Source organism: Rissa tridactyla, chromosome 4, assembly GCF_028500815.1.
Source record: "Rissa tridactyla isolate bRisTri1 chromosome 4, bRisTri1.patW.cur.20221130, whole genome shotgun sequence".
NCBI classification, from domain to species: Eukaryota; Metazoa; Chordata; class Aves; order Charadriiformes; family Laridae; genus Rissa; species Rissa tridactyla.
Window position 1 is genome coordinate 11,961,120 of NC_071469.1, and position 27,649 is coordinate 11,988,768.

The following is a 27,649-nucleotide window of genomic DNA, read 5'->3' on the forward strand; positions in this document are numbered from 1 at the left end:
TATTCTTTTGTGTTTGTTTGTTTAGTGCTCACTATACTGAAATTTGATGGGAATTTTGCAAAATATTGTCACAAATAACTAAAAAGTGGCCATTCTGTGCAATAGCATGCTGTCTCTTTGGTCCAAGCCAAGAAACGTGTTAGGCCAGTGCCGTAACTCTCACAAAGCAACAGACACCAGAGATGATGAGCTTAAACTGGTTTAGCGCTTTAGTTGACAATCTGATCTAGTCAGCATTGCAGGGGAGTTTATTCCTGTTAACCAGAACCATGACTTGGAACAAGACTATCATGCTGCTTATCTAAAAAATTAGATTGGTAATTGTGCCCATCTTATTCCTCTCTTTCGATTACGGGTCCCACTACCAGTTCATGACAGTTGCACTGTAGTTTCTAATGTTGAGATCTATGTATCACAAACTGAATGAAATAAGGTCACCAAATTAATTTTCAGGCAGGTTTTGGCAGATTATTATTGTATCATTAGACTGTTATTCCAAAAATTGTTGCATGTTTTCCTACTGGTTGAGTTTAACTTAGCACTTTAAGTACAGAATTGTTTGAAATGAGAAAAATAATTTTGCAGTTTAAAATGTATTTCTTGTAATGAAACAACAGTAGTTCTTTAAGTGATAGTCAATAAACAATTCTTCTGACCACCCTTTATCTTGAAGGCCTGTAGTTAAGCAATGACGTGTTACCTTAAATGAACCCATGCTTTTTAAAAATCTGGTTTCCAAGTATGTGGAGAGATATTACTTTGGACAATCTTAAAAATGTGTTTTAGAAAGTCTGAAGATTTGGAACTTAGTACTCCTTAATCTTCAATATCCTTATAATGTATTTTTTGAAAATCAGCCTTTTACCCATTTGAGAAGACAAAATTGGTTTCTGTCAAAATACTGGTGTCAAGGGATACAGGAAGTGCAGGGGATACTTCCAAGTGCAGTATTGGTACCTGTCAGAGAGCTCTATGTCTTCATCTGGTAAATATTATCAGAGGAAATTGATTGTACTTGAAAGTACGTATTTCCTTTGATAATCTTTTTTGAGTGAGTTAAAAGCTTTTACTCAGTTTCAGGTTGTCCAGGCTTGTAGTAACTTTATATTAACTGTGCCAGAATGATGCAGGGACCTGTCTAGCCTGATTCATATCCACGGCAAAGTTATGGCTAGAGGGGAATTTAATAGGCTAGTAGTGAGAAGGTATCTGGTAGAAACAACAATGTCCAGGATTTATAGAGTATTCAGATCAGAATGGCCTAGTTCTAGTGTCTACGGGAGAAATATAGAGCCCTTACCAAGACCTTGTTCCTATAAAGTGTTGTTTATAGTTTAGTGTTTGCTTGGTGACATAATTTTACTTTTCTCCTATATGTTTTCTTACCCTTAGGAAATAACAACTGTAATAGAATTTGCTGGTTAATTAGCAGTTCATAAGTTTGCTGCTCGCAGTTCTGAGAGCTCTTTAGCAAGTTCTTAAGTCTTAAAAACTTCAGATTTCTCTTAGAAGACAAATTTTCCTGTTTCTTACACTGCCCTCTAGCGCTGAGCACGTTTTGAGAGTCATCTTCAAACATCTGTGTTCAGCGTAAAGTAACTTTTGTGTAGTGACTTTTTGGGAACTGTTAGGGTATCAAAGTCTGCCAAGGCAGGAAACGATTAACTTTTCTCTACATGAACACCTGTCCTTTTTGGGTGAACATACCCACATGTATATTAAGTAGAACAGGCAGAGTTTTGCAGAAATGGGACAAACATCCATTTGTCAAAACCCGAAAGCTGCCTATGTTTGCAGCCTGACATCTCCACCAAACACCAATCAAATAAAATTAAGTTTGAGATACATAGCCCGGGTATGTGGAAGGTCTTGCAGTATTGTGTACCAGTCACCTGCAGCCTTCTGGGACCAGTGGCTTCCCCCATGTCTCCTCCTTGGGAGAAGCATCTGGATCTCTTACATTTCCATGTGCCTTGATGCTGAGCAACGTGAAGCCGAGTCTTAGGTGACTCTTTACCAGAAGCGAGCTGCCCTCTGACATTTTCAGGAGCTGGATTGTCACTGCAACAATTCCCGTTCTGTTGCTACTCTACCTGTATTACTTGAAAACCAAACTTGCCATACCCAGGCTGTCCATTTGCTGTGTAAGAACTTGAATTCCTGTCACTGAATTTCAGTAAATACATGTTAGCATCCCTTTTTCAGTCTCTTGCAATATATTAACGCATTCCATTATTTCAGATCTGAGAAGACTTGATAATAGGAACTTCGTAATTTGAATTCAAAGATCTCGTGGATCTTTCTATCAGCAGACAGCTAATATACCCTGATGATTGTGAGAGGAGCCTGAAAGGAAATGACAAATCAGTACATTATTGAGAATATGTGGCACAATTAACTTAATCCCTTTATGAGCGTGCATTTGATAAATAAATACCTCCCCACAATCTTGTCTAGTGAACAGTCAATGGGAAAATCTAGGTAACGCGAATACAGGGGAGAATGCTGCGGAGACACATGGCAGCCCTGCCCTGGGGAGCAGATCAGGCTCTCTGTGTAGAGTTTGGGTGCGCTGGTGTCAACGTGTGGCGCCGGGGGAGACCCAGCTGGATCTGTTCCAGGCTTCTGCAGGGTTCCAGGATGGCTTGTTTGGCCAAAAATGAAAGAGGAAAAAAGCACAGAGCACTTTGGTGTGGGCGTGAATCCTGGTAAAGATTCCAGACACCTCTCTCTGGCTCTTAGTTTATATCTACTTGTGTCATTCATACAGGGAAAATACTACTTTTATCATGGTTTCTTGACAGTTAGCTTTTCAAGAAAGATTCACCTTTTTTTTGGCTTCTTTTTTTCCCATTCCCCATCTGTCTGATCTGTACAGTGTGGACACTAACTACAGAGTGTGCTGGACTATGCAAAGACTGGGTATTGAGTTGAATCCTCTCAGGGTGGTTGTGTGTTTTGTATGTAGTTTGGATCACATTTATGTTTTTTTAAGATTAGGGCTTCACTGCTTTTCGTGCTCTGTACAGACAGACTCTGACAGGCTCTGTCAGTCTCTTTGAGGAACCCTGACAACTTCAGTATGACTTACTGAGCTGTAAGTAAGCAGTGGTAGCAGAATTTAACTCACTTAGATATTTCACTTTTTCTTAGGTGCACTTCCGTTAAAGTCAGTTCTTTGGGAACAAAACTAGACTCTGACAAGAGGAATTAACTTAACTTGAATATTCAAAACAGTAAAATTCACTTTTTTAGCACAAAACAATATTAACGTTGACACCTTGTCAGCAGTACTGTGATTTTTTTGGGGGGTGAGAGAATACCTAAAATAACCTTTCTGCGGGAAGCTCTGTCACTGTTACTGTAACTTCAGATTTTTGTCTTCTGAGTATACTTTTCTCCATGGCTGATGCAGTGTTGCATCTTGGGGAGCTGCTTCTGCTGTTGCCTGTTTGTGTTTAATCACGCTGTACAAACAGGAGGTAGTGTTTTCATTTCGGAGGTTTATTCATCTGGTAGAGGATTTATAGCAGGGTCCTGCATGGGATCAGCCTTCCAAGGCAGGAATTGTCAGACTGTAATTATTAAGGATGCTGGTAACATGTTGCATTAATTACAACAGACTTTGAAATTAGGATTTCCCTCTGTGTATCTTCCTGTGTGACAAAATTTAGGTAAAGTTTTCACACTTCTAAAAACTGTATCAAGGCTCGGCTCTATGACCCAATGGAAGTCTGGGATTAGAAATAGCCGCTGGCAAGAGGGTATAGATTACCTAACAGATGAAGGGCACATGTAGAGGAAAAGGATGAAAGCATCCTTTCTTCCACAGAAAGCTGAAATGCTACTACCTGCAAGAAGTCGAATACAGGGTTTTTGAGTGCTGGGAGACAGAGCCCGAGGTCATTAGGCCTATGAAAAAGTTGGTACTTAAAATCTTGAAATGATTCTCAGAGTACCAGCAGAGACAATCTAACACATAAAGTTGCTGTGAGCTTTTTTGTGATTGCCTCAAGAATCTGAAGGCTGCTGAGGTTGTGTGAGAAAGTCAGTCTTCAAATTATGGTACTCTTTGATAAAAGCATTTACTAGTTTATCCTGACTTTGCAAAAATCTGGCTGCTGAACATCAGAGAGAGCTGAGGTTTATTTTGTCTTTAATGATAGTCTACTTAGATTCGCATCGTGAATCCATCTTGTAAGGTAAGACGTGGTTACTGCATTAACTCTTCAATCATTGCATGCTCCTTCCTTTTTAGGCTGGTAAATCAAGGTGTCAAGCACTGGAGAACTCAGAAGAGCACATTATCAAAGCCTTTCTGCCTACATCCTGGCATCATTTCTGACTCATTTTTCTTTTGAGAGTGACCTGATACACCTGGGCGTGTGTAGTTTTGCTCAATTATTGATGCCTTCTGCATGTCTTTAGCTGACATAGGGGTATTTTTGCAGATAGGGTATTTTTGCTGACTTACTGCCTATCCCTTCTTGTTACTGGCACTTACTGAAATCAGCATATAAGTTTACACTGCAGATTTTGTAAAGCACTTCTGAGACCATGGAAGGCATTTTCACAATGTTTGATATGAAACACTGCCACTTTTGTGAGTAGGCCTGCAGTCAAATGAGGGGTAGAACCAAAACAAATCTTAAGTAATCTCTGAATCTGTCCCTGCAATTGTTTTTGCAACCCTTTTCTGGCTTGATCTTTTCTCTTAATTGTAAACATGTTCATGGTAACCTTTGCTAGGAATAAATCTGAATGAAGCTGAAAAAAATGAGTACTTCTTAATGAGCTTGAAAGGTTTTTATGGAGATAGAGCTAATGATGTCATTGTGCTTTTCTGTTGAAGCTGTCTGTTTTGTTAGTCCCTTCTTTCTCAGCAGTGTTGTTCTGAAGAGAGTTTCTTTTTGAGGTATGCAATATGCATGTAAGTGAGGGGCTTTTTTACAAAAATTACTAATTCATTATGCAGAACCATATTCATTTAGTTACCATAAGGTAACTATGTTACCAGAATTTTCTCAGTTGTCATTAGGGATGGGCCTTTCTGCTCCCATTTTCTGTTGCATATTTTGATCCAGGTTCTTTACATCAAGTCCTTGGGGTTCTATTGGTAGAATGCTTCTTAACAGCTAGGGGGGCTGTTCTTGTATGATGAAACTTCAAGGAGAGACAGGCATGAGAAATCATGAAAAACATTACAACAGAGACAATTTAGCATCAGTCATAACCTGGAGAAAAGTTATGCAATGTACAGCTTAGGAAAATAAATAAATGAAAAAAAAAAGAGATAAAAAAGTGTATTACTGGTAGCAGTGGATGGTCCAAATTAAGGAACACGGAGGAGGATAAAGCACATGCAGTCTACTGACTTGTGAAGTACTGAACTCTTACTGTTTAAGGCTGTCTTTATGACCTCTTCTGTAAACCAAGTAGTTGTTAATTGCAGATATTGTATTGGAAGAGAGGACAACTGATTTATTTTAAAGCTTAAAGGCTTCTATAGATGAATCATAATACAATACGAACAGCCACAGTGCCAATTATAGATTTAGATGCTAAATTGCTTTAAAAATTATTCCTTATAGATGCTTTAGTATCATTGTGCCTTAGGTACCACTGAAATTAGATTGAATACAGCAATGTTTCTTACCCATTTAATCTACCAAATGCCAGCTGTTAATGTTATTACATGAGTTCACGAACTTATTAGTTAAGGCCATCGGAAACTTGAAGCAGCCTCTGATGTTCTCATGTTCTTTCTGAATTCTTGATAAGGAAGTATGAATGGGCAGGATCAGCACTTACATGGCAGATATACAAGAAATAGATTGATGCAACATAAAATTATACTGGTGACAAAACTGAGGAAAGGCCACTGCTAAACCTTTGCATAGCCAATGCATCGGTGCTGTTTTGGTTCTGAAACAGAGAGATGCATTTGTTGGGTAGAAAACATCCCCATGTAATTAAATAATTACATTATGCAAAAGGTAATTAAATAATTATATTTTGCCAAGATGCTTGAAGACTACTACAATTACAGTGGATACAATAGTCTTCATTTCCTTCCTTTCGCAATTTAAGAATGCTGTTGTAAATTAAGTGGTTGTTCTGAACTACCCTGGAAATAATTGCATTTTCATGGTGGGTAGAACAATTTCTGTGCCGTTATTAGCTGTTATCAAATGATGCTATAAATATGCTTGGTGGTAATCAAGAAAATCCTGTCCTAAGTTCCTTACTGTCTGATCAGGTTTTTTTAATCATATTGTTCTTTGAGTAACAGTTGTATGAGTTGCCTTATGAAAACTGTCAGAGACAAAGACGTATTGAGAAAAACTAACAAAGCATAGGTTATAAATAGATAACAAAAGAAGGAAGGGAGAGGAAGGAAAGGGATACACTGGTGCACTACAGCAGAACACACAGATTAGTAAAAGGAAATGCGTAACTTCTGATGGAATAGGGTCTGTCTTGTTACTTCTGACACATTGCTTGTCTGCAGTTTCTTAATAATAAGGGATAGACATTTTGTTGTCAGTTTGCTGCTTGGTTGTACACCCTCTGAAGAAAGCATATATTTAATTTATTACCAATTAAAACAAACATTTCATTACTAACTTGGGGATTAAGAAACAAAGACAATTTGGGGCACCTCCAACTCTCCTGACCTTGGTCTTCTCTCGTTTTCTTCTTTCCTCTGTTGTTCTCTGTGCAGCTCCGTTGTACCCTTGTTGCCTTGTCATTTTCTGCCCTTTGTTTTTTCACAGAAGTGGCCAGTAGTGAGTCTGTTGGGGAAGTGGCTACATCTGACACAGGGCAGCACCTGACCTTCTCCCACAGATGCCACTCCTGCAGTCCCTCTGCAACCCAAACCTTGCTATTTGTGCCTAACACACTAGAAAAGACTATTGAAATCGGTGCATTTGGGTGTTTCATTACAAGGGCAGTATTAATGCAAGTTAATTCATGCTTCAATTTCTAATAAAAATATCTTTTATTACTAGGAGAGAATTGGTTCCATGTCATGTACAATCTGTGTCTTCTGATTGGTGTCTCTGACTTAGTCTACATAATGAGCAATAGGAAGAGGAGAGTGAATTTCCATCTTGGAGGCTGCAGTCAATGAGATCAGATGAAGCAATAGATTTCATAATAATGTTAATTGCATAACCAGTAAACATGATCCGTAAAGTATGAGTTAAAGACATGCAGATGCTCATGGAAAACAAGCTGTGAGTTTTTTTCACTCAGGTAAGCAGTGTGTGACCAACCCCATGCTGATGCTATGACCAGCCAGGCTTCTGGAAGGAGACTTCCTCAGCCCAGGTGTCCAGCCAGCTGACATCTGGGTGATTTATCTCTGGTACCAATTGATTGATTTAGTGGGAAAGCGTCAGTTAATACCAGCCTCCAGTCTGTGTAGAGTGCTCCTCTTTGCATGGTGTGAAAAGTTAATGTGGAGAAGACCCTGTGTTAGCATTTGCAGCAACGTACTGTGGGTGGTAAGCTTTCTTCCCACAGGAAAAATGGAACTGATGTTTTGTTTTTAGTAATAACTGAGCAGATAAATGTGCCTACCTTAGTATTGCTTCAGGCAGTACTACTTACTGGCTCACCTTTGAGCCTTAACTTCCCATGATCATTCTGCAATTGTAGAAGCAAGTGGTAAGAAGAACGGGCTGTGAGACTTCAGGCCAAGATCTGTTTTCAGAGACTAAGTCATCAAGTATGCTTTTTGATTAGTCAAAAGGCAGCTGATGGTCTTATAATAATTGTTTTTATTTCTTGTGAGAGACCTCCTGAATAAAGTCACTTCCCTCAAGGGTTTTCAGACAAATAAAGACAAGAAAGACTTTGTCATCAGAGATGTGTGCTTAATTCCATTGATTAGAATTTTAATTGAAAAGTTTTGCTAATGCTTTTTTCCTGTAGAGCAACGTATTGAAATAACATGTTTGCTTAGTATACAAAAAATGGCTGTATTTGGCAAGTGGTTTATTAGAGCTGGTAAACTAAATTCACAGATATCCATTGCTGGAAAATCTTAGTCCAGTAACCTGGATTACTGAGAGTTTTTTCAATCAGAAAGCAGCAAGAGATTCGTAGATCACTTTAAGAAATACTCTTGCCCACAAAATGATTGGATAAAACTCAATAGATACAGAATAGATTGAAAAAATATTTGCATAGTTTCCTCGATTAGCATGAATGTACACGTTCTTGAAAAGTGCCAAGCAACTTTAATTTCTACGCACCAGGATTGGGAACATACCTGATCTAAATATCTCGTATGATGTGAAGACAGTTTGTGAGTTTCTTTTTGTAAATTCAAGTTGGTTTTGTGGAGACCACATAGTTGTCAAAGAACAGATAGAGGTACCTGTGACTTTCTCCATTGCTGTGATTTTTGGACTGGTATTTAAAAACTGTTCTGCCTTTATCAAGTTAGGACCTTCTAAAATGATCTGAATTTATCAAGCTTTCTCAATTTCCATTGCAAAGTTGTATGTAAACTCCCAAGCTCCACTCTGTCATATTTGTCTGTGTGATAGCAAGGTTTGGCGTGTCTTTCATCTTTGAAGAGCTGGAGCCAATTCCAGGATTCAGGCTGGGAGGCCGTACTTAGACAAGCAAAAAAACATTACCTATTTACAGAGGTTGGAATGTAATGCAGGGAAGCAAATGTCATTAGTTTCCTGTCAGTATTGTCGGGGGGAAAAGGAAAACATCTTGAATAGATCAAACAACTTAATCTTCTCAATTTATGTTTTTGCATTTTGGGTTCTTTTTAGTAAGAGATCAAAGAATGTGCTTTGTGGCATTCTTTGGGCGTCACAATTCTGGTAGTATGCACTATTAGTACATGCGCTGTTCTCTTTAGGTGTTTCCACGCAGCTGCCTTAAGCCAGCTGTCAGGTCTGTAGGTGATTGTGTGGGTACTGAGGAGGACTTTGCACACAGTTTCTGCCTGTTGGACCCATTTGAAGACTTTCCAAAGATTCTCTTTTATTTACCTAAGTCTCTGTGAGTTGTGGTTTGTGAATTTAGCTCTTTGGAAATGAGAGTTTTTATTTAGTTTGTTAGTTGTTAATGGCTATGGAGACTGTTCATAAATAGTTAGGACTTCCAGAAAACCAAGGGTTTTTTTCTTTGTGAGTCAATAGTTTCTGATGACAAACTGGGGTCAAGTAAGGCATTTGATCTTTCTTTATTAGTGTACTGTATATCATAAAGCGTTTACAGAGGGGGGGTTTCTCTGTGTTAGATTGTGTAGTCACCCGAGTAAAGGCTGAAGGGCTGGTTGGAGGGATGAGATAGCACTGATACAGAGATCCTTACAAGTCACCTTGAACAGACTTCTTGAGCAACTCAGTATTGAGAACGAGTGCTGTGATTTCATTGTACTGGAAATCTTCTTAAACTAAGTTCTAGGTATATAATTTCCCATCTTCTCTATTTGTTGCAGAAGCCAGATCTGTGGCATTGTGGAACAAAAGCATTTTATAATGACACAAATATTAAAAAGTGGCAATCCCAGTAGTATCATTGTAAATTCAAATAGCCTGGATTGGTAAACTGGACCATAAAATTATTGTGTGACTGAAACTGGTTTGCTATTTAAACATGGGTGCCAAGTGCAGTGAATTTTTTCTCTCTGTTGAACATGTAGTTTCAAAGAACTTATTTTGCACAAAAACTTCAGCAGCCATTTTGTGTGTTCTGTACAGACTCTCTCTTCTCTTCCTTTGTCTTTGTTTTTCCCCTTCAAAACTTTAATCTTTTTCTGGCAAGATAATTCAGGCTGAAATTAAATAGTTCATCTTTGTATATAAAACCAGAATAACATTCTTGTTGTCTGATAAGAATCCTTTTGAAATTTAATTCATTTAGATTTGTCAGTCCCGGCCTTCAGTGTGATTGTAATGAAAAATAATTGTTTTTAACTGTATTTTGAATATTAAATTTTGAGCCTTAAGTGCTAATAGTTAACACTGTCACAAGAGGTGAAGGACACGTTATGTCAAGACTTACAGGCTGCTGTAAGCCGGCAGCATGTGCTCTTCTGTGTGGTGTTCTCCCTAAAGTCACACTTTTTAAAGTAACGTACCCTAGAGCCTGTTGGAATGAAAGTCTAAAATTGTTTCTTTTTGTCTTTGTCTTTTGTAGAAGCTCCACCAAAACTGGAAGAAAACCCTGCTGAAGCATTCACTGACTCATCTCTCTTTGCTCACTGGGGTCAGGATCTCAGTCCTGAAAACAGACGTATCGCACTGAAACAGTTCCAGTATTACGGATACAACGCTTACCTGAGCGATCGCTTACCACTGGACAGGCCCCTGCCTGACCTTAGGCCTAACGGGTAAGTGCGGTCGTTCAACACGTTTTTGTAGGTTCTGAGTTGTAGAGTCTGTTAGTTCTTTTTCACCAGGAGGTCTTGTATTGTGTGATCACATAGAAGGTAGTTTACATACGATGGCCAGAACAAGTAATTTCTATCAACTATATGAAGGTTGGAGGTTTCAAATGTTTCCTGACACACCGGAGTGCCCAAATTAAGTCCTATTAAAATCCCACTAAGTATCCATTAAAAAAGTTCCCCAAGATCCTTTGGAACCTTAATCTCACCTACAATTTATATTACACAGCAAGTGTTTTACTGCTAAAAGAGCAACCTTCTTATGTTAAATTTCAGTTTTATCACAAGAAAATAATAAGTGCTCTTTTTGAAAACCCCCAGCTGTCTGATAAAGATCAGTAAGCAGGTGAAACTGTTAAGCTCCAGTGATGAAATGTGCCGTTTAGTCAAGCAGCGTGTAGCGGCTGAAAGCCCATGGAGCTTCCTTTACTGGGCTGTTCTCTGCTGGGAATCATGCATGTCAGGCAGGGTAAATACATCCACTGTTATTCCACAGTGGCTTGGTGAGATGGATGGGACCAAGGGAGTGAACGACCTTCCTTTTAGTGCATTTGAGGCCTGTTCTGGTAGGACCATTTTACAGAGACAGTTAACGCTCAACTCTTTTCAGCCTTGGTGATACATCTTATCCTTTGACCAAACAGCAGCTCTGGGGATGGGGAAATGAGTGGAGGGAAAACTGCTTTTTTTGCAGCTCACAAAAAAAAAAAAATCTTTAAAATAAACATCATGGGTACTTACTGAATTGAACCAGTAACCAAGATGTGAAAGGTTTCTTAGTTCCTTGCCAATTCCAAAAGCAATCCAGATGTGATCTTAATCACTTACTTTAACCAAATGTTTTAATAACTAAGCAGTAAGCAGTATGTTTTACCCTGTATTAACTTGTCTGATATTAATGAAAAGATATGAACGCTATTCCAGGCAACACTTCAGCAATTTTTAATATATTTATGCTATATATTATTATATATCACAGTTTAGAAATATTTATGTTGTGGATTGGCTGAAATTATGACTTTAAGGAAATCAAGGTCCATACAGTTATATTTGTATTTTGGTTAAATTAGTTTAGCACTGTCTGTAAGGACACTCTTCCTTTTTTTTTTTTTTTTGTTGTAAACTAATTCAGAGGAAAAATAAATCTTCTGTAAGTAACAAGACATCAATGACAGAAATGTGTCTGTTCTTATATCTCTTTTGAAATGACTCTCCTGAACGATTTAAATCTAAATTTTTTATAGCTATGGGTTTTAAAAATTAAAAAGACAGAGAAAATGAATGTTACTGTAGCTGAAAGAAATAAATTAGCATTGGGATTTTAAAAGAAACTCCAGTTAGAAATGAATCACGATCCTAATTTTTGTGAAATTTTTGATCCTTAGTTAACTATCTGCCAGAAACGTGTTAGACATTACAATGTATTTATGGATGTATGCGTACAAAATAATGGCTTAGTTATGGTAGCTCAGGAAGACTCCCCCCTCCCCGCATCCTTTATCATGGTTCACGAGCAAGTAGGTAATCTGACACTGAAATGTACTAAATTCTGATACTGAGGGAAATGAGGAGTGTTGTCAGGTAATACCTACACTGTTTGCTGTATATATGGCACCCTGTGGTATTCAGGGTATTCTGAAAATCATGCTGCTGAAAAAAGAATTCCCACTCCTGATATGCAAATTCTCATTTGTGTGAGAGCACACACATGACTATTGTGGGGAAAAAACCCCTACCCAGCAAGAGTATATTTTCCACTATAATAATTTTTAGGATTTGTAGCACCTATTTTTAAAGCCAATTGCATTAGTCACTTCCAGAGTCTATATAGATGTATTTAAGTTATCCATGGGCAGATACTAGGCTCAAGCAGCACAGCACGAAAGCCAGGGACAGCTTGGTCTGAAGAGAGCACATAGAAAGTGGCATGGAGACAGAGTTAACCAACTTTGTTGGACCTTAGTCGGTTGCGGTATTCCTGTTCTGACTAGAAATGCACGAAAGCACAGATATGACAGAGGTGCCACAATAGCTCTGGATGGAGTCAGCCTAGGTCTAACCCAGCTCATTAGCCTGCATTCAGCAGTGGTTCTGCAAGAGTCAGCATGACATTGGAATCCCAGCAAAGGCTTGTGGGCAGGTAGCTAAAGGACTGGAATTCATATCGTGTCTGGGCTCAGGTCTGGTCTATCATCTGAATTTATATATGAAGTGTAGTAAGTTGGAAAGACAACAGAAGTATACACATAACCGAAGTCTAATGTAATTCATATATGTTTCGCCCCAGTTGAGACCAGGAGAATTAAGTGATCTGACAGGAGCGTGTGGTGTTAGTAGCCCCTTTTATATCATACTGATATGACATGAGCCTACCAGGGGAAGTGCCTTGCTAGACCTACTGTTCACAAACAGAGAAGGACTAGTGGGAGATGTGGTGGTCGGAGGTTGTCTTGGGTTTAGTGATCATGAAGTGGTCAAGTTTTCAATTCGTAGCAATGTAAGGAGGGGGTTAGCAAAACCTCCACCTTGGACTTCCGGAGGGTGGACTTTGGCTTGTTCAGGACAGAAGGGCAAAGGGGTCCAGGAAGGCTGGATGCTCTTCAAGAAAGAAATCTTAAAGGCCCAGGAGCAGGCTGTCCCCAAGTGTCACAAGTCTAAAGGGCGGGGAAAATGTCCAGTCTAGGTGAATAAGGAACTTCTGATGGGTCTTAGGAATAAAAAGAGGGTTTACCACCTTTGGAAGAAGGGACAGGCAACTCAGGAGGAGTACAGAGATCTCGTTAGGTTATACAGAGAGAAAATTAGGAAGGCAAAAGCCCAGCTGGAGCTCCACTTGGCTGCTAACATTAAGGACAACAAAAAAAGTTTTTATAAATACATCAACAAAAAGAGAGCCAGGGAGAATCTCCATCCCTTACTGGATGCAGGGGGGAAAGTTGCAACCAAGGACAAGCAGAAGGCTGAGATACTTAATGCCTTCTTTGCCTCCGCCTTCAATAGTCAGACCAGCTATCCCCAGGGTATTCAGCCTCCTGAGCTGGAAGATAAGGATGGAGAGCAGAAGAACCCACCACTACATCCAGGAGGAAGTAGTCAATGATCTGCTTCTGCACCGAGACACACATAAGTCTATGGGGCCAGATGTGATTCAGCCAAGAGTACTCAGGGAGCTGGTGGGAGAGCTCACCAAGCCTCTCTCCATCATTTATCCACAATCTTGGTCAAGAGGGGAGGTACCAGATGACTGGAGGGTGGCTAATGTGATGCCCATCTACAAGAAGGGTCAGAAGGAGGATCCAGGGAACTACAGGCCTATCAGCCTGACCTCGATACCAGGAAAAGATCATGGAGAGGATCATCTTGAGTGAGCTCTCATGGCAAGTGCAGGGCAGCCAAGGGATCAGGGCCAGCCAGCATGGGTTTAGGAAAGGGAGGTCCTGCTTAACCAACCTGATCTCTTTCTCTGACCATGTGAGCCGCCTTCTGGATGCAGGGAAGGCTGTGGATGTTGTCTATCTGGACTTCGGTAAGGCCTTTGACACCATCCCCCACAGCATTCTCCTGGAGAAGCTGGCGAATCATGGCATAGACAAGTGTACTCTGTGCTGGGTTAAAAACTGGCTGGATGGCCGTGCCCGGAGAGTTGTGATTAATGGGGTGAAATCCTCTTGGTGGCCGGTCACCAGTGGTGTCCCTCAGGGCTCAGTTTTGGGGCCAGTTTTGTTTAATATCTTTATCGATGATCTGGATGAGGGGATTGAGTGCACCCTCAGTAAGTTTGCAGATGACACCAAACTAGGTGGGAGTGTTGATCTGCTTGAGGGTAGGAAGGCTCTACAGAGGGACCTGGACAGGCTGGATCGATGGGCCAAGGCCAACTGTATGAGGTTCAATAAGCCAAGTGCCGGGTCCTGCATTTCGGTCACACCAACCCTGAGCAACGCTACAGGCTTGGGGAAGAGTGGCTGGAAAGCTGCCCGGCAGAAAAGGACCTGGGGGTGCTGGTGGATGGCCAGCTTAACAGGAGCCAGCAGTGTGCCCAGGTGGCCAAGAAGGCCAACAGCATTCTGGCTTCTATCAGGAATAGCGTGGCCAGCAGGAGCAGGGAAGTGATCGTGCCTCTGTACTGGGCACTGGTGAGGCCTCACCTCAAGTACTGTGTTCAGTTCTGGGCCCCTCTGTACAAGAGGGACATTGAAGTGCTGGAGCGTGTCCAGAGGAGAGCTACCAGGCTGGTGAGGGGTCTGGAGACCAGGTCATATGAGGAGAGGCTGAGGGAGCTGGGCATGTTTAGCTTGGAGAAGAGGAGGCTGAGGGGAGACCTCATTGCCCTCTACAACTACCTGAAAGGAGGCTGGAGAGAGGTGGGTGTTGGCCTCTTCTCCCAGGTGAATAATGACAGGACCAGAGGAAATGGTCTGAAGCTGCGGCAGGGGAGGTTTAGATTAGATATTAGGAAGAATTACTTTACTGAAAGAGTGGTCAGGCAGTGGAACAGCCTGCCCAGGGAGGGCGTTGAGTCACCATCCCTAGAGGTATTTAAGAAGTGTGTAGATGTGGCACTTCAGGGCATGCTCTAGTGGCAGAGATTGTTGGTTGTTTGGTGGGACTCGATGATCTCAAAGGTCCTTTCCAACCATGAAGATTCTATGACTCAGCCTTGACCACCTTTCTGCCTGCAGTCCTCTGAGAATTCACATCAAAATAACTTAGCAGAGGAGCTCAGCATTTCTTTGCAAGGTTCTGCAGTGAGAAAGGCCACTCCACATATGTAATAACCCTGTATTATAGCAGAGGATTTTCTAGGGTTGATATTGTCAACGTTTAATGCCATGAGAAAACGAGAAAACAATTAGAGATTGCTTAGACACAACACATGTGGAGGAGAGTGCAAATTCTTGGCCTTGCCCAGTCCTCCATTGCAGGTGGCATGCAGAGGTGGGAGACCACATTTAGTAGTTAGGGCAGTGCACTCTGCCCAAGCCCTTGAACTCTGGCTTCTCTGGAGAAAAATTACCATCAGTCAGATGGAAAAGTCCAGCAGATTGCAGTTGAGTCAGGCTGTGGCAATTGTCACACCTTGCAGTGGGACCTTCTCATGTTTTAGGTACTGCAGAGTGGTTTGTACCCTCTGTACAGCCATGAGCCTCATGTGCTGTGATAAATCATGCATAATTTGATTACTGTTCACTGTCAGTATTTGCACTAGCACTGTGGAGTCCCCAGCACAGTCCAAAGTAATGTGTTAGAATACAGATTATAATAACTCCCCTGGACAGGCTAGCCTCCTGAAGTAGTTGTCACATCCTGAAGTAGGCTCTGTTTTTGCAGTGCTTAGTACAAGAAGTATTGTGGAGTATTGCATATACTGTCTCTTCCATGGCTTCCATTTATTTTCTGCTGCTGAAATTGCGTGCTCTGCTGTTTATCACCCTTATGTGCATTTGTTAGCCTGTAACATATCTACATCGCAGACTAACAAATAACTACTGGCTCTAATGAGCTTGGAAGCATTGAGGAAGGCAATGTTGCCCTTACTGTGCGCAGGAACAGGATAATACTTCTGTGTTAGTTATAATTCTTTTGTGCTCATTACTTTAAGTAGGGCAGGCAGTACCCACAAAGCTTGTCGTGAGTGAAATGTTGAACAAGCTCACACAGAAAGACATTATTAAAACTTAGGTTGTTTAGGGATCCCAAAGCTGTGTACCGAATCTCCTTTTGAGTGGATGCACTTAGGATTCTACTTCGTTGGCTTGTAAATTTTTTGTGACCTGATCCATTGTGCTGAATCACATGTGGGAGAGAGAGATAACATTCTTCTTTGCTTATGTGATGAGAGAGTGAGGAGTAATGGAAACAGAGGCGAGCAGCAGGATCCCGGCAGAGGAACTGTTCTGCAGAGTTTTGCTCCTGCGTAGCCTGTGTGACATGAAGGGGCTGACCAGTAGGCATAAAGCAACTTTTTCACTCAGTGTAACTGCAGTCAGACAAACTTCTTTTGCATTGGTAAAAACACTATATGTATGAAGAAGCAAAGGCAGGAAAGGTGGAGTGGGATAAACAGCATTTAAAGCTCAGATGTTTTTTCTTCTTTGGAGATTGCTAAATAGTGTGGTATAGCATTTGGCTTGTACCAGACTTGCCCTTTTCCTCGCTGAGTCAGTGCTGTTTGGCATCTAGACAAGTGCAGAGGAGATGTCTCGTTTCCTGTGCAGAAAAAGGCTCTGGCCATTTTGTAAGTACTTCTTGTTTCAAACAGTTCGCCAGTCCCAAATTGTATTACTTTGAGGCTCAGTTTGGGAAGGGACAATAGTAGAAGTCTTGAAAAGCAGCAGAATTAGGCTTGTGATAAAGTGGGCACGAACAGCAGGCAGGATATCCACTGAATGCAAATATAACTACAAGGGAGAAAAACTAAGCATTCAGTTGAGGAGAGTGATGTGTTTTAGGACAAAAGCTGTTTATGTGTGTACATCTGTCCAAAATGTCCATCAGTGTTATGGTGGTCCTGGATGTAGTGCACAATACGTCACATTTATATAAATCTGTCAGTTTTCCTTAAAACTGGTGTAAGAAAAACACGACCTCTGTGAGGTTCAGGCTGGGCATTTGCATGTTAGTTCTTCTTCTCCCCAAAAGCCAGCTCCTACAGACTTGCATTCCATAAGCATTTGCTTCCAGATGTTTCAGTGGAACAGTTCTGTTTTGCTGGGCTTATGTTAGGTACGGATATGGCTCTGTGTTCATTTCTGACTGAGTTCTTTTGTTTCTACTCATGAAAGATAGCATAAATATTGCATGTTATATCTGATGTTTCAGGGGAATCCTTTAAAACGAGCACAAAAGCCTGGTATTTTACCTATTGTATTGTTTTGGTCGGAAGTCTTAAAACTGCCAAATTATTCAGCATTCGTGTTAAATATCTGATGTTTAATTCTGTCATATTTCCTGCTCTCTTTTACTCATCTCTCTACCTTTAATCCTTCTTTTTCTTACCTCACTTTTGCGTGCCTTCAAACGGACTCATAGCAGTGGTGTGTACTGCCTGAGTGGCCACCCTCTGTGATTCTGATCCGTGCTTCAGTTTGCCCTGTCTGAACTTATCTCCTCAAATGGCTGCTCTAGAAGTATTTAATACCACTAGCAGTGTTACCAAATCAGCTGCAGTCTCCAAGCTGCTCTAATAACCTAAGTTAATAATGATGTGCACTCGTTGGTTTTGATCTTCCCTATTGTCTCCTTTAACTGAAAGAAGATGCGATGTGATAATCTGCACTTGCACTCTCTGTCCCACTCTCCCTTCCTCCCTCCTTCCCTCCCTCTTTCTCTCTCTCGTTTTCTCTCTCTCAGTCTCTTATTAATGTGTCATAACATGTGGATGTTCTTTCACTTGGCACACATTTACACTAAAACATACTCAGAATAATCCATGGCATAATACTGTGAGAAGCTAACAATTTTTGGCCAAATACCTATAAAGAATTCTTCTCATGTTCCTCCAAAAATTAGTTTTATCAAGATCATCAACTCCCAGCTTACTGTTCTTATTTCTTTATTCAGAGAAGGGTCTTGGGTTTAAATACCAAGGAAAAAATGGACCTATAGCTTTTATTAAAAGGAGTGGGGAATTTGTCTGTTGCAATTAAATATATGCTGTAAGATGCTTAGGAGACCGAGAACTAATCACTCTTGTGTTACAATCTTGGAACTTATCTGCATATTCCCCGTCTGTTATCTAATAATTCCTTATTACAAATTTTTTGTTTGTTTTTAAGGATTGGTGCCAGGAGGAAAAACAAAAGTTAGCCGTGTTCGCTTATAGTTATATGGTAACTCTATATTCAAATTCCTCACACAATTGTGTGCCTGCCTTTGCTCCCTTATAACAGAAGATGATGACCAAAACCAAAGATATCTTGATTTGCAGCAGAAGTACTGTTTTACTGGCTGTAGTTCTGTAGTAATAGACTGTAATCCACAGAGATCAAGAAAAAAGCCCTTTTTATATGTTGTTCAATGCCAGCCTTGTTAGCATAATTCGGTTAACACTTAAAATACCGGTAATAGCAAAAGAAAGAATGAAGAATGATCACGAAATGGAATTATAAACGTAAAAAGTTGAGCTGGAATTCTTACAAGACTCAGTTCTTTTGCAAGAGTTTTAGTGCTATTTATTTCATTTATGCCAGAATGGAAATTTTTTTCTTCCCATACATCTTGAATTTCCGTTTGCCATTTTGGCTGATGACAAAATGTTACCAGATCTTGAAGAAAGTACAATTCTATTTCTGCTTGTGCTTCTGCGAAATTTGTACTCTGTTGGTATTAAAGCTCCCTCCCACATATGTTCTTAAAACAATACCTTAACCCCAAATGTTTTAGTAATATGCTTTATTGCATCCTGTGTTTTTATAAAAATGTGGAATAAATGACATAATTTAGGGATTAGAACAAAAACCGTGTTCTGTTGCCATTGTTGGATGTGATACCGCTATAACTCATGGTGAAAGGTTCTCAAAAATTGCAGAAAATAATTCTTTTTCATAATTTATATACATATTTGTAGAAAGTCTCAGAGGTAAGTTATTAATACAGGAAATCATTCTTGCTCTGTTCTTACTGCATAGTTATGCTAAACTAATATTAATGTGACTGGCGAAATTGTCTTATCACAATGCATATATTCTAGAGGAATGTAATTTTCTTGTGGACAAATATTTGAAAGAAGATTCATAATGTATGCTGTCCTCCGCTTACCAGAGTTGTGCTTGAAACAGAACACCAGGAGTTTCTCTAAATTTCTGGTAACCATGACAACTGTTACTTTAGTGTTATTAGCCCGATGTAATTTAGTGGAGTAGGTTGCTAGAGGTAATTTTTTAGCTACATTGGGATGATACTCGTTATTGTAATTCTAAATAATATTTAGAATTTATATTTAAAAATCACTTAGTCATTATTATGAAGTATGCTCTATACTTTGTGGATTTGGTTTTTTTAGCAAGAGCCTCACTTTGTGGAGGGGCAGGTTAGGGGTCTTGTCCGAGGCCCCCACATGAGTCCGAAGCAGAGCTGTCATTGAAACTTGGGTGATGCTGGTTGCCACGCAACCGTTCAATTCTTAGGGCTTAATGGATCCAAGATTTTGATCCATACAATTTCCTCCCTTTTCCCCCCTTCACCTATGTTTTATATACATATAGACGCACCCTTTCTCTGTATCTCAATGATGCCAAGGATCTTTTCCAACCTAAATGATTCTATGATTCTATCTATTTCGTGTTTGTTCCTAGAATTATGGAATTTTATTCCTCATAAAACTTGACATAAAGAGGAAGACAGACATACTTGTGAAACTGCACTGCGTTCTGTGCATGATCTGAGGTGTGTGTGTTTAATTCTGATTTGTGTTAAAAAAAAAAAAGTAGGTAATTTTTATTGTCATCATCTGATATGAAAAACAATGTAGGCAAGAAAATCCATTTTTAAAAAACTCTACACACATTAAAAAATAAGTGAATTCAAGCTGGAAGTAAAGATGATAAATGAGCCTGAACGGAAAAAAGAAAAGATGGACTCAATTTAGGAATGTACCCTCATTGAAAAGAATCCATTTGAAAAGACTAAAAAAATTAGACACAATGGGAGCCTAATTCTATTCTGTTGTATCATATGTAGTTATCTTTTAATGTATGGTTGTCACCGATGGAGTGATGCACTTCACTTGTAGAGAGAAGCAGTGATACTTTTGTTGATATAAACCAGGGATTTAGCAAAGTTTGATAGTAAATGCAACAGTGGTTTAACAAGATTCGCTGGCAAGGCACACCACTTGGTTATTTACTGCATAGAGGACAGGGTCAGACAAAACTGTGAGGGACACCCTCCCGTCAAGTCATGAGGTTCAGAAAGGACCCTCTTGCTTTCTAAACTCCCTCTCAGAGAGGAGTCTAGGTGCAGCTGGATCCAATCCTAGTCCCAGACTTGGTCAGCGGTTTATGTCTAAAGGATTATATATGCGCAATCAATCCTTTATATCATTTTGTTAAGATTTCAAAGTTTAGCATGCTATTAGTCACTTACTGAGGATCTGTTGCAGCAAAGAATCTCTCAACCTTGAGGAGTAACCTTGAGAGGCATTCCTACTCAAGGGGAGATGCTGGTGTGCAGCCTGCTGCCATGCAGGAGAGCTCAAAGGACTCTTGGGCAGTTCACTAGTTATGGGGGTAAGATGATTGCCTTATAGTAATATTTGCATATCGACCACAGTACCAGTATTCTGGTTAGGTAGGCACATTGCTCAAGTTAGCCCTTGGCTATCGTGTTGTCATCTGTCTCCCCAAAAACACGTCGAGCCTGATGCAGCCATCACGACTAGATGCACCCGTTATGACCACCATGGGTGGTTATCGCCTGGATGGGGTTACAGGAGAAAAAGGTCAGGTTGGTGGTGGAGCACACCATCACAATGGTGGAGAAAAAAGGGAGTCAAATGACACTCATAGCATTAAACACTTTGGTCTTGTCTTGCACAAGGTGTCAGGCAATGGAAAATCTTCTCCAGCGTGATCTGATTTGAAAAGATTTAAATGAATGCAGGTAGGAAAAACAATACAAATAGTTTCCTTGAAATGGATCAAAAACATGTCAGAAGCAGAAATTTTGTTTGAACGTTTCAGTTTATGCATGGATTTATGATAGGAAAGCAGTGTTTTGTGGGGCTGGTTTTGTCATCAACATTTTTGGAAAGTAGTTTGTCGCTAATTTCTTGCAAAAGTATATTTTACATATATCTCAACCTTAGCTTAAGTGACAGAGGAGAAAAAAACTAGTTTTTAAGGAAGCAACTTCCCTGAACTATTTTCAGTGTATTTTCATTGCCATTTAAAATGTTTTCCAAAATCATTGTGTTGTTTTTTTTCTATCTGATAGGTGACATATCTTATCATTTTTCCTAGAGTTTCATTTTTATCTTCTTGGTACATTGGTATGGCTGAGGATAACAGGTATTACTGTGCCTAAGCTAGACAGCTAAAAGATAGATTGGCTGTAGCCTTGTTTTCTGGACCATTTTATATCTCTATGCATTTTGGCTACAAGTGAATCACTAAGTAACAGGTTTTGTAGGTTCTTTACAGGCTAATACTGAAAATTATTTAATTATATTTAAGCCTGTTAACTGCTTCATAGTCTGTTTGAAGCACAGTTTTCAAAACTTGGATAAAATTTCAGTTATTACATGAAACAGAATTGAGCTAGCTTTATAAAGATGAATAGGAGACTATAATTTTGTTAAAAATCTCTCATTATGCCCATGCAAATTTGTACATCTAACTTGCATATAAATTGACATCCACAAAATAATAGTATCCAGATTATATATGGAATTTTCTTTGTCAATGCAGAATGGCATGCACACGCCACACACACTGTGCCATGAATAGGGTATATTCTCCAAGGAGCTGGATCTGTAATGGTCTTAGCATCTTTTGGAAAACTGTGAGGGTTGGTATTTAAAAATTTTAGTATGATCATAAGTACAGGGGCCTCCCAGACACTTTGAGCCTGAAATATACACCTTGAAAATCCTATTTTCAGATGGCACTTCACCCTCATGGCACCTAAAATTCACATTTGCCAAAGATTCACCTCAGATTTGACAGTGCTGAGCCCCAAGTCAATTTGTGCCTGCTCCACCTAGTCAGTCATCAAGGCAGTGTTTTTAAGCAGTGCTCTAAGAGACTGTTCGTCACAGAAGGTGAGCTTTCTTTAATGTATGATTTCAGAGGTTAAAATACTCACTCTAGGGTACAGGAGGCAGGTGTGGAGAGCTATCTTTTCTCCGTAAGAAGATCTGAAACCTTATGTGTGTATATAGAGTTGGGACTGTTTAGCCTAGAGAAGGGGAAGCTCAGCGGGGATGTCATCAATGTATATAAATGTCTGAAGGGGGACTGTAAAGAGGATGGAGCCAGGCTCTTTTCACTGGTGTCCAGTGACAGGACCAGAGGCAATGGGCACAAACTGAAACACTCTTTTACTGTGAAGGTGACTGAGCACTGTCACAGATTGTCCAGGAAGGTTTTAGAGTCTCCATCCTTGGAGGTACCCAAAAGCTGTCTGGATAAGGTCCTGGGCAGCCGGCTCTAGGTGACACTGCTTGAGCAAGGGGTTGGACAGGTTGACCTCCAGATGCCCGTTCCAACCTCAACCATTCTGTGATTCTGTATTGCTTCCCAATGAAGTGCCCTGACACTTGATTTGCAGACTCTGTGAAATGCCTTTATTCCTTCAGCCAAAGCAGCTCTTCTTAAATGAAAACAATAAATATTAGCTTGCAAACGAAAGAAAAAAGTGATCACAGGAGTTACTGTGGCATTATAATCTGGAAGGTTGGACATAGCCATAATGAGTGAAGTCCAGTGTTTAAAATGCATGAACATCCATTGGAACGGGTACTGCAAGCCAGGTCCTTCCTCCAGGGAATTTGCCCTAAACACAAGACTAGAGTCTTCTTGGTATCACTCCAACTTAATGTACGTTTAATTGTTCCACAGATAGTGGAATGCCTCTGAAAAGGGGGGCTGAACATAATCACACCAAGCTGGCACGTAGTTAGATAGCTCTCTGGGGAGATAAGAGAAGATTGAACTCACACTTCTTCTGTCGTGCTTGAAGGTTTTAACTCCTGAACTAGTGGCTAAAAAGAGAAAAACAGTGCTGCCTTGCACTTGTTGTCTTCTGGAAGAAAAGGCAGCTCCTTCTGCCTCTTGATATGGTGTCTTATTTTCAATAAAGAACACTCAAGTTCCTATCTGTAGGAACGTACTTTGGCTCTGATTCATTCAGAGGGCCCACAGCGCTTCGTGGAGGCAGCGTCTCCTTTCCTGTTTTGTATGTGTGCTTCTGAGCAGCTGTGTACTTTACGGGTTGCATATCACTCTGCTGAAAGATGCAATATGTAGATTTTTATTTAGATTTCCTTCATGAATCTATTGATAAGTACTTGTTAGAAAATCTTGATTGCCAGAAAAACTCCTGAAGCCACTAAGAATCATGACTGCACCTGCTTTTAAAGGCCGGTTATAGAAGATGTCCAAATGTAAGCTTTCTTGAGAATCTGATTTTCAAAGTAGTGAAATTTTATTACAAGTCATCTTTAATGAATTGGCATTCAGTTAAAAAAAAAAAAAAAGGATAGGGGGATGGGGGTGCCATTGATTATAAATGACACAATGACACTTCCAGAAGCGGTTGTTGTATTTGATCTGCTGGCCAGTGGTACTCAAAAAAAAAAAAAAAAAAAAATTAAAAAAAAGTTACATGCTTTCAGCTCTCCTGAAAGCTTCAAGAAAAACTTTTCAGTCTGATGCTTAAAGCTCAAGCTGTCTTACCCCTGAAAATAGGGAACTAACACACCAGTAGAAATATAAACTGGTTTTGGAAAGTAAGTGTTGATTTGTTATGCTGCCAAAAGATCAAGCTACAAGTGGGAATCGGTAAATCCAAACACCATTTTAATTGTTTCTCTCTTGTATTGCTGCTGTGGAACAAAAAGCTGTGGATCTCTTTGAACAGGTTCATTCGTTTCTGAAAGATGAATGGACCATCTTATTTAAGACTAAAACTGTTGTTACTTTTTCAAGACTACTTTCTGTTTTACGTGTCTATATAATTCTGTCACATAGTAACAGAGAGAAAAGTACCTAAAATATTAAATAACTTCTTTAATGTGATTTCCATCAATTTCAAACTAATCACCGAATTGAGAAAATTGGTTGACCAGATGAATTTTCAATATTAAAAAAAACAAAAAAACTGCTATGCTTTCTCTTCAAACAAATTTAGTTAAGGAGTCACATTCAAGCATGATTTAAAAATCCTGACTCCATCCATGCTTTCTGTATGCTCAACATCGGCTGTTAGTAATGCTTTCCATAGCTTTAAGGAGTTCCTGGATGTAGCAAATCTAGGCGTCTTGAGAGAAGATAGCCACTTCAGTCTTGTCAGGAGGCAGAGAAGAGCGTTAGCATCAACCATTTCCATCCACAGAGCCTGTCTGGAAATGATGCCTGGGTCAGCCTGTGGCCTAATTTCATTTTAGTAAATAGTCTCAGATCTGAGAAAAAGGTGGAATTAACTGTTGTTTAGAAACATTGCATTAAAATACTAAAAGTTTCAGAGAAAAATGGTTAGCGTTACTTAATTAACTTGTGGCTTTATTATAAAAAGCAAATATTTTCCTGACAGTTTAAAAGATAGAAATTGGGAAAAGGGCTTTCTATTCTTCATAAAATTACAAAGTTTGAATCCTTTTTTAAACAAGGAGGGAAAAAACCCCAATAAAATAAATATTAAGGAACTTTGAAGTCGTGGGTGGCACTCCCATACGGCTGTTTGAATAAGCAAATTGGAATGTGGCTAAAATATATACATTTTAAAAAGCACAGAAAAATCCATCAGGTTACAAGAGTATTCCTCATTCTGATTAAACCTGTTGACTGAGCTTACAGATAAGTTTTCCATCTTTTTACTTGTTTTTCTGGCTACACTGTCTGTCTGAGCTTTTGTAGCAGGATGTTCTTTGGAGCTGGATCTTTCACTATTGAGTTGAGAAAGAAGGCCGTGATTTTGACTGAGGTAGGTGGTAGATTCTGTAGCAAAAATGATTAACGTGGCTATTAAGAAGGTGCTTTTTACAGTAAGGGACTAACTCTGTGTATTCCTGTCTGCACTGTCCGGAAAGACATTGTGAACAATTGCTGTTGGAAGCTGGATTTAAACAAGCGTTTACATTTGGTTTGAAAACTAATTTTCAGTGGTTTGGGCCTTGGATGGAAAAGCGAGCTCACTCTAGGCCTTGGTTGCACAGGCAGATTCAGGATACCGTTTTCAGGGATTCCTTTTTTTAGGTAGAAATTCATCTGGTTCTTGCCTGTATGTGCTCTGAACAGGTGTGGGAACGTTCTGATCCATGCCTACAAAAGCTCTCTTATCATTCTTATGGCTGTGCATAGATTTCTCTGAAACAGTTTGTGTGACTTCTAACTGTTTACATCTTTTTTTTTTTTTTTACCTTTTCCTTCAGGTGCAGAAACCTTACATTTCCTGACAGACTTCCTGAGGTCAGCATTGTATTCATATTTGTTAATGAAGCTCTCTCGGTGATTCTGCGCTCCATTCATTCAGCCATTGACCGGACTCCTGCTCACCTGCTCAAAGAGATTATTTTAGTTGATGATAACAGTAATAATGGTAAGAGGTTTTGGTTCTTCTTTTTTTTTTTTCCTTTTTTTTTTTCTATTTTTTCCCTAGAGTTTGGGTCATACATGAGAATCCTTAAATACTGGCTCCTCCTCATCCCAATGGCATTTCAAAGGTTGTTGGTGTATTTTCTCCATTCTTCATCCCACAGTCTTGCTGGGCTGTCTTCAAATATGCACAAATGGGGCATGTTAAAAGGAGCACGTACAAAGATAGGATGCTGTTTCTATATGCTTAAGGTGTCTGTTAAGCAGAATTTTGAGTGTAACAATAGATTAAAGACCCAAGAAGTTTTAATACTTTAGAGCGCTTTCAAGATTATATGCCTTCTGTGCTCTTGTATAAAACATCTTTCTGTATTTCGTAGACATCTTCTTTAGATTTTCACCTCCCCTGCCCTCCCCTCACCTCACCTCCTCTCCCCTCCTTGCTGCTTTTCTACTGTCTGTACTCAGATTTTGCTCTCCATGATCTGAAGGACTGGACTGCTCATGTCTGGTTGCTCAGTGCTTGCCCTAGGTGTTTGTCACTGAGGCCATGCTGGACATTATTTACAAGTCTTATTCTCTGTCAACTTTAGGGATGAAATTTTAATAAGCACAGGATTCTGAACTTAAAGAAAAATTTTGCTGTGCTGGTGATTTCATTCTGAACTCCTAAAATACAGGGCGAATCTGAATTGATCCTGTTGAAGGAAAGAGCGGAAAAAAGGGCTTCCCTTATCCTTGCTATCATTGCAGCTGTTACGTGATCCCTGTAGCTAGATCCTGTGACTCACTGCTGATCGTAAATGTGTCTAAGATTTGTACAGAAAAGAAACTTCTTTGTAAACAAGTAAGTTCCCCACCCTAGGCTGTGCACTTCAACATCTCGTCTTCTGCTGACTGTCAATGAAGGAAAAAGTAAAATCCTGATTCTTTCGAGTACACACAAACCCCAACAACTTGATGTAGGCTTATGTCAAATCTAATTCCAGTCCTGGTGAATACTACTATGGTTAGAGTTACCCAGGGCTGACCAAGCTTTTCTTGAAACGCCTGCTCATGGAATAGTGTGGGTAAATTGGTATGCAAGATTTATGAGTTGTTATTCTTAATTTATGGCACATTTTATGATGTAGCAATGCAGTGAAGTAAATGAAGAATCACCTGAAACAGTAAACTATGAGCAACTTAAAAAACAAACAAAAAAACCAAACCAAAACCAAGATGCTTGCACACACATACACACACGTATATATGTGATTCAGAAACATCCTGTGAACGGAGGTAGACTTTTAATTTGCTTCAGCAAGTAGTTCAGTCACTTGACATGGTTTTACTGGTGAACTCTTGCTGCCGTTAATTTTTGTGCACTCCCTCATGCAATACATAGCAGTTTGATAGGAAAAAAAATTGGAATGTAACTTTGGTGCACTTGGACTCTGGAATGTGTTTGTAGAAATTCATTCCTGCATCTTTCAGACAGGTACAGTTAATGTGATGCCAGGAGCTCAGTGAATCTGAATGGCTGTTGGTGCTGCAGGGCATGAGGCCTCTGGACACAGAGGAACTGGCCACAAGGCAGCTATAAAAGAAGAAAAATAAACTGGTTGAAAAAAGAGGTTTCTAGAGTTTGAGTCTGATTTTTCTATAATTCACAGGCAGTTATTCCAGTGGGCACATTGCGGAGCAATATCAGAAATATCAGTGTTTCTGAGAGCCTGTCATCACTGCTACGAGCTCACTAACAAATACACTTTGCACTGTGCTCTGTGGGCTTGTCAAAATTATTCTTTTTCAGTATTTCTTACCTGAAATATATAAGATATCACAGGAACCACGTCATCTTTCAGGAAGACCTGTTCAGACACATTTTGTGTTAGTATTAGTATTGGTACTGTGCAGTATCATATTTTTATAGTTGGCTGTGCCTTTTATTCAGGTTTGCCTTTCTTACTCTCCAGTGCATTAAATC

The 27,649-nt window shown here is 39.8% G+C and overlaps 1 protein-coding gene across 9 annotated transcripts in view; it reads left to right on the forward strand.

Annotated features, from left to right (window-relative positions):
- The window catches only part of GALNT18 (polypeptide N-acetylgalactosaminyltransferase 18), a 342,505-nt gene that overhangs the window by 205,035 nt on the left and 109,821 nt on the right, over positions 1 to 27,649 (forward strand). For all 9 annotated transcript variants that reach the window (XR_008466254.1, XM_054200443.1, XM_054200438.1 and 6 more), the window contains 2 exons: positions 10,177 to 10,369; positions 25,518 to 25,684. Coding sequence is in view for 8 of the 9 variants with exons in the window: in XM_054200443.1 (XP_054056418.1) it covers positions 10,177 to 10,369; positions 25,518 to 25,684 (360 nt within the window). In the remaining variant the exon portion in view is untranslated. The remainder of the gene's footprint in view (positions 1 to 10,176; positions 10,370 to 25,517; positions 25,685 to 27,649) is intronic.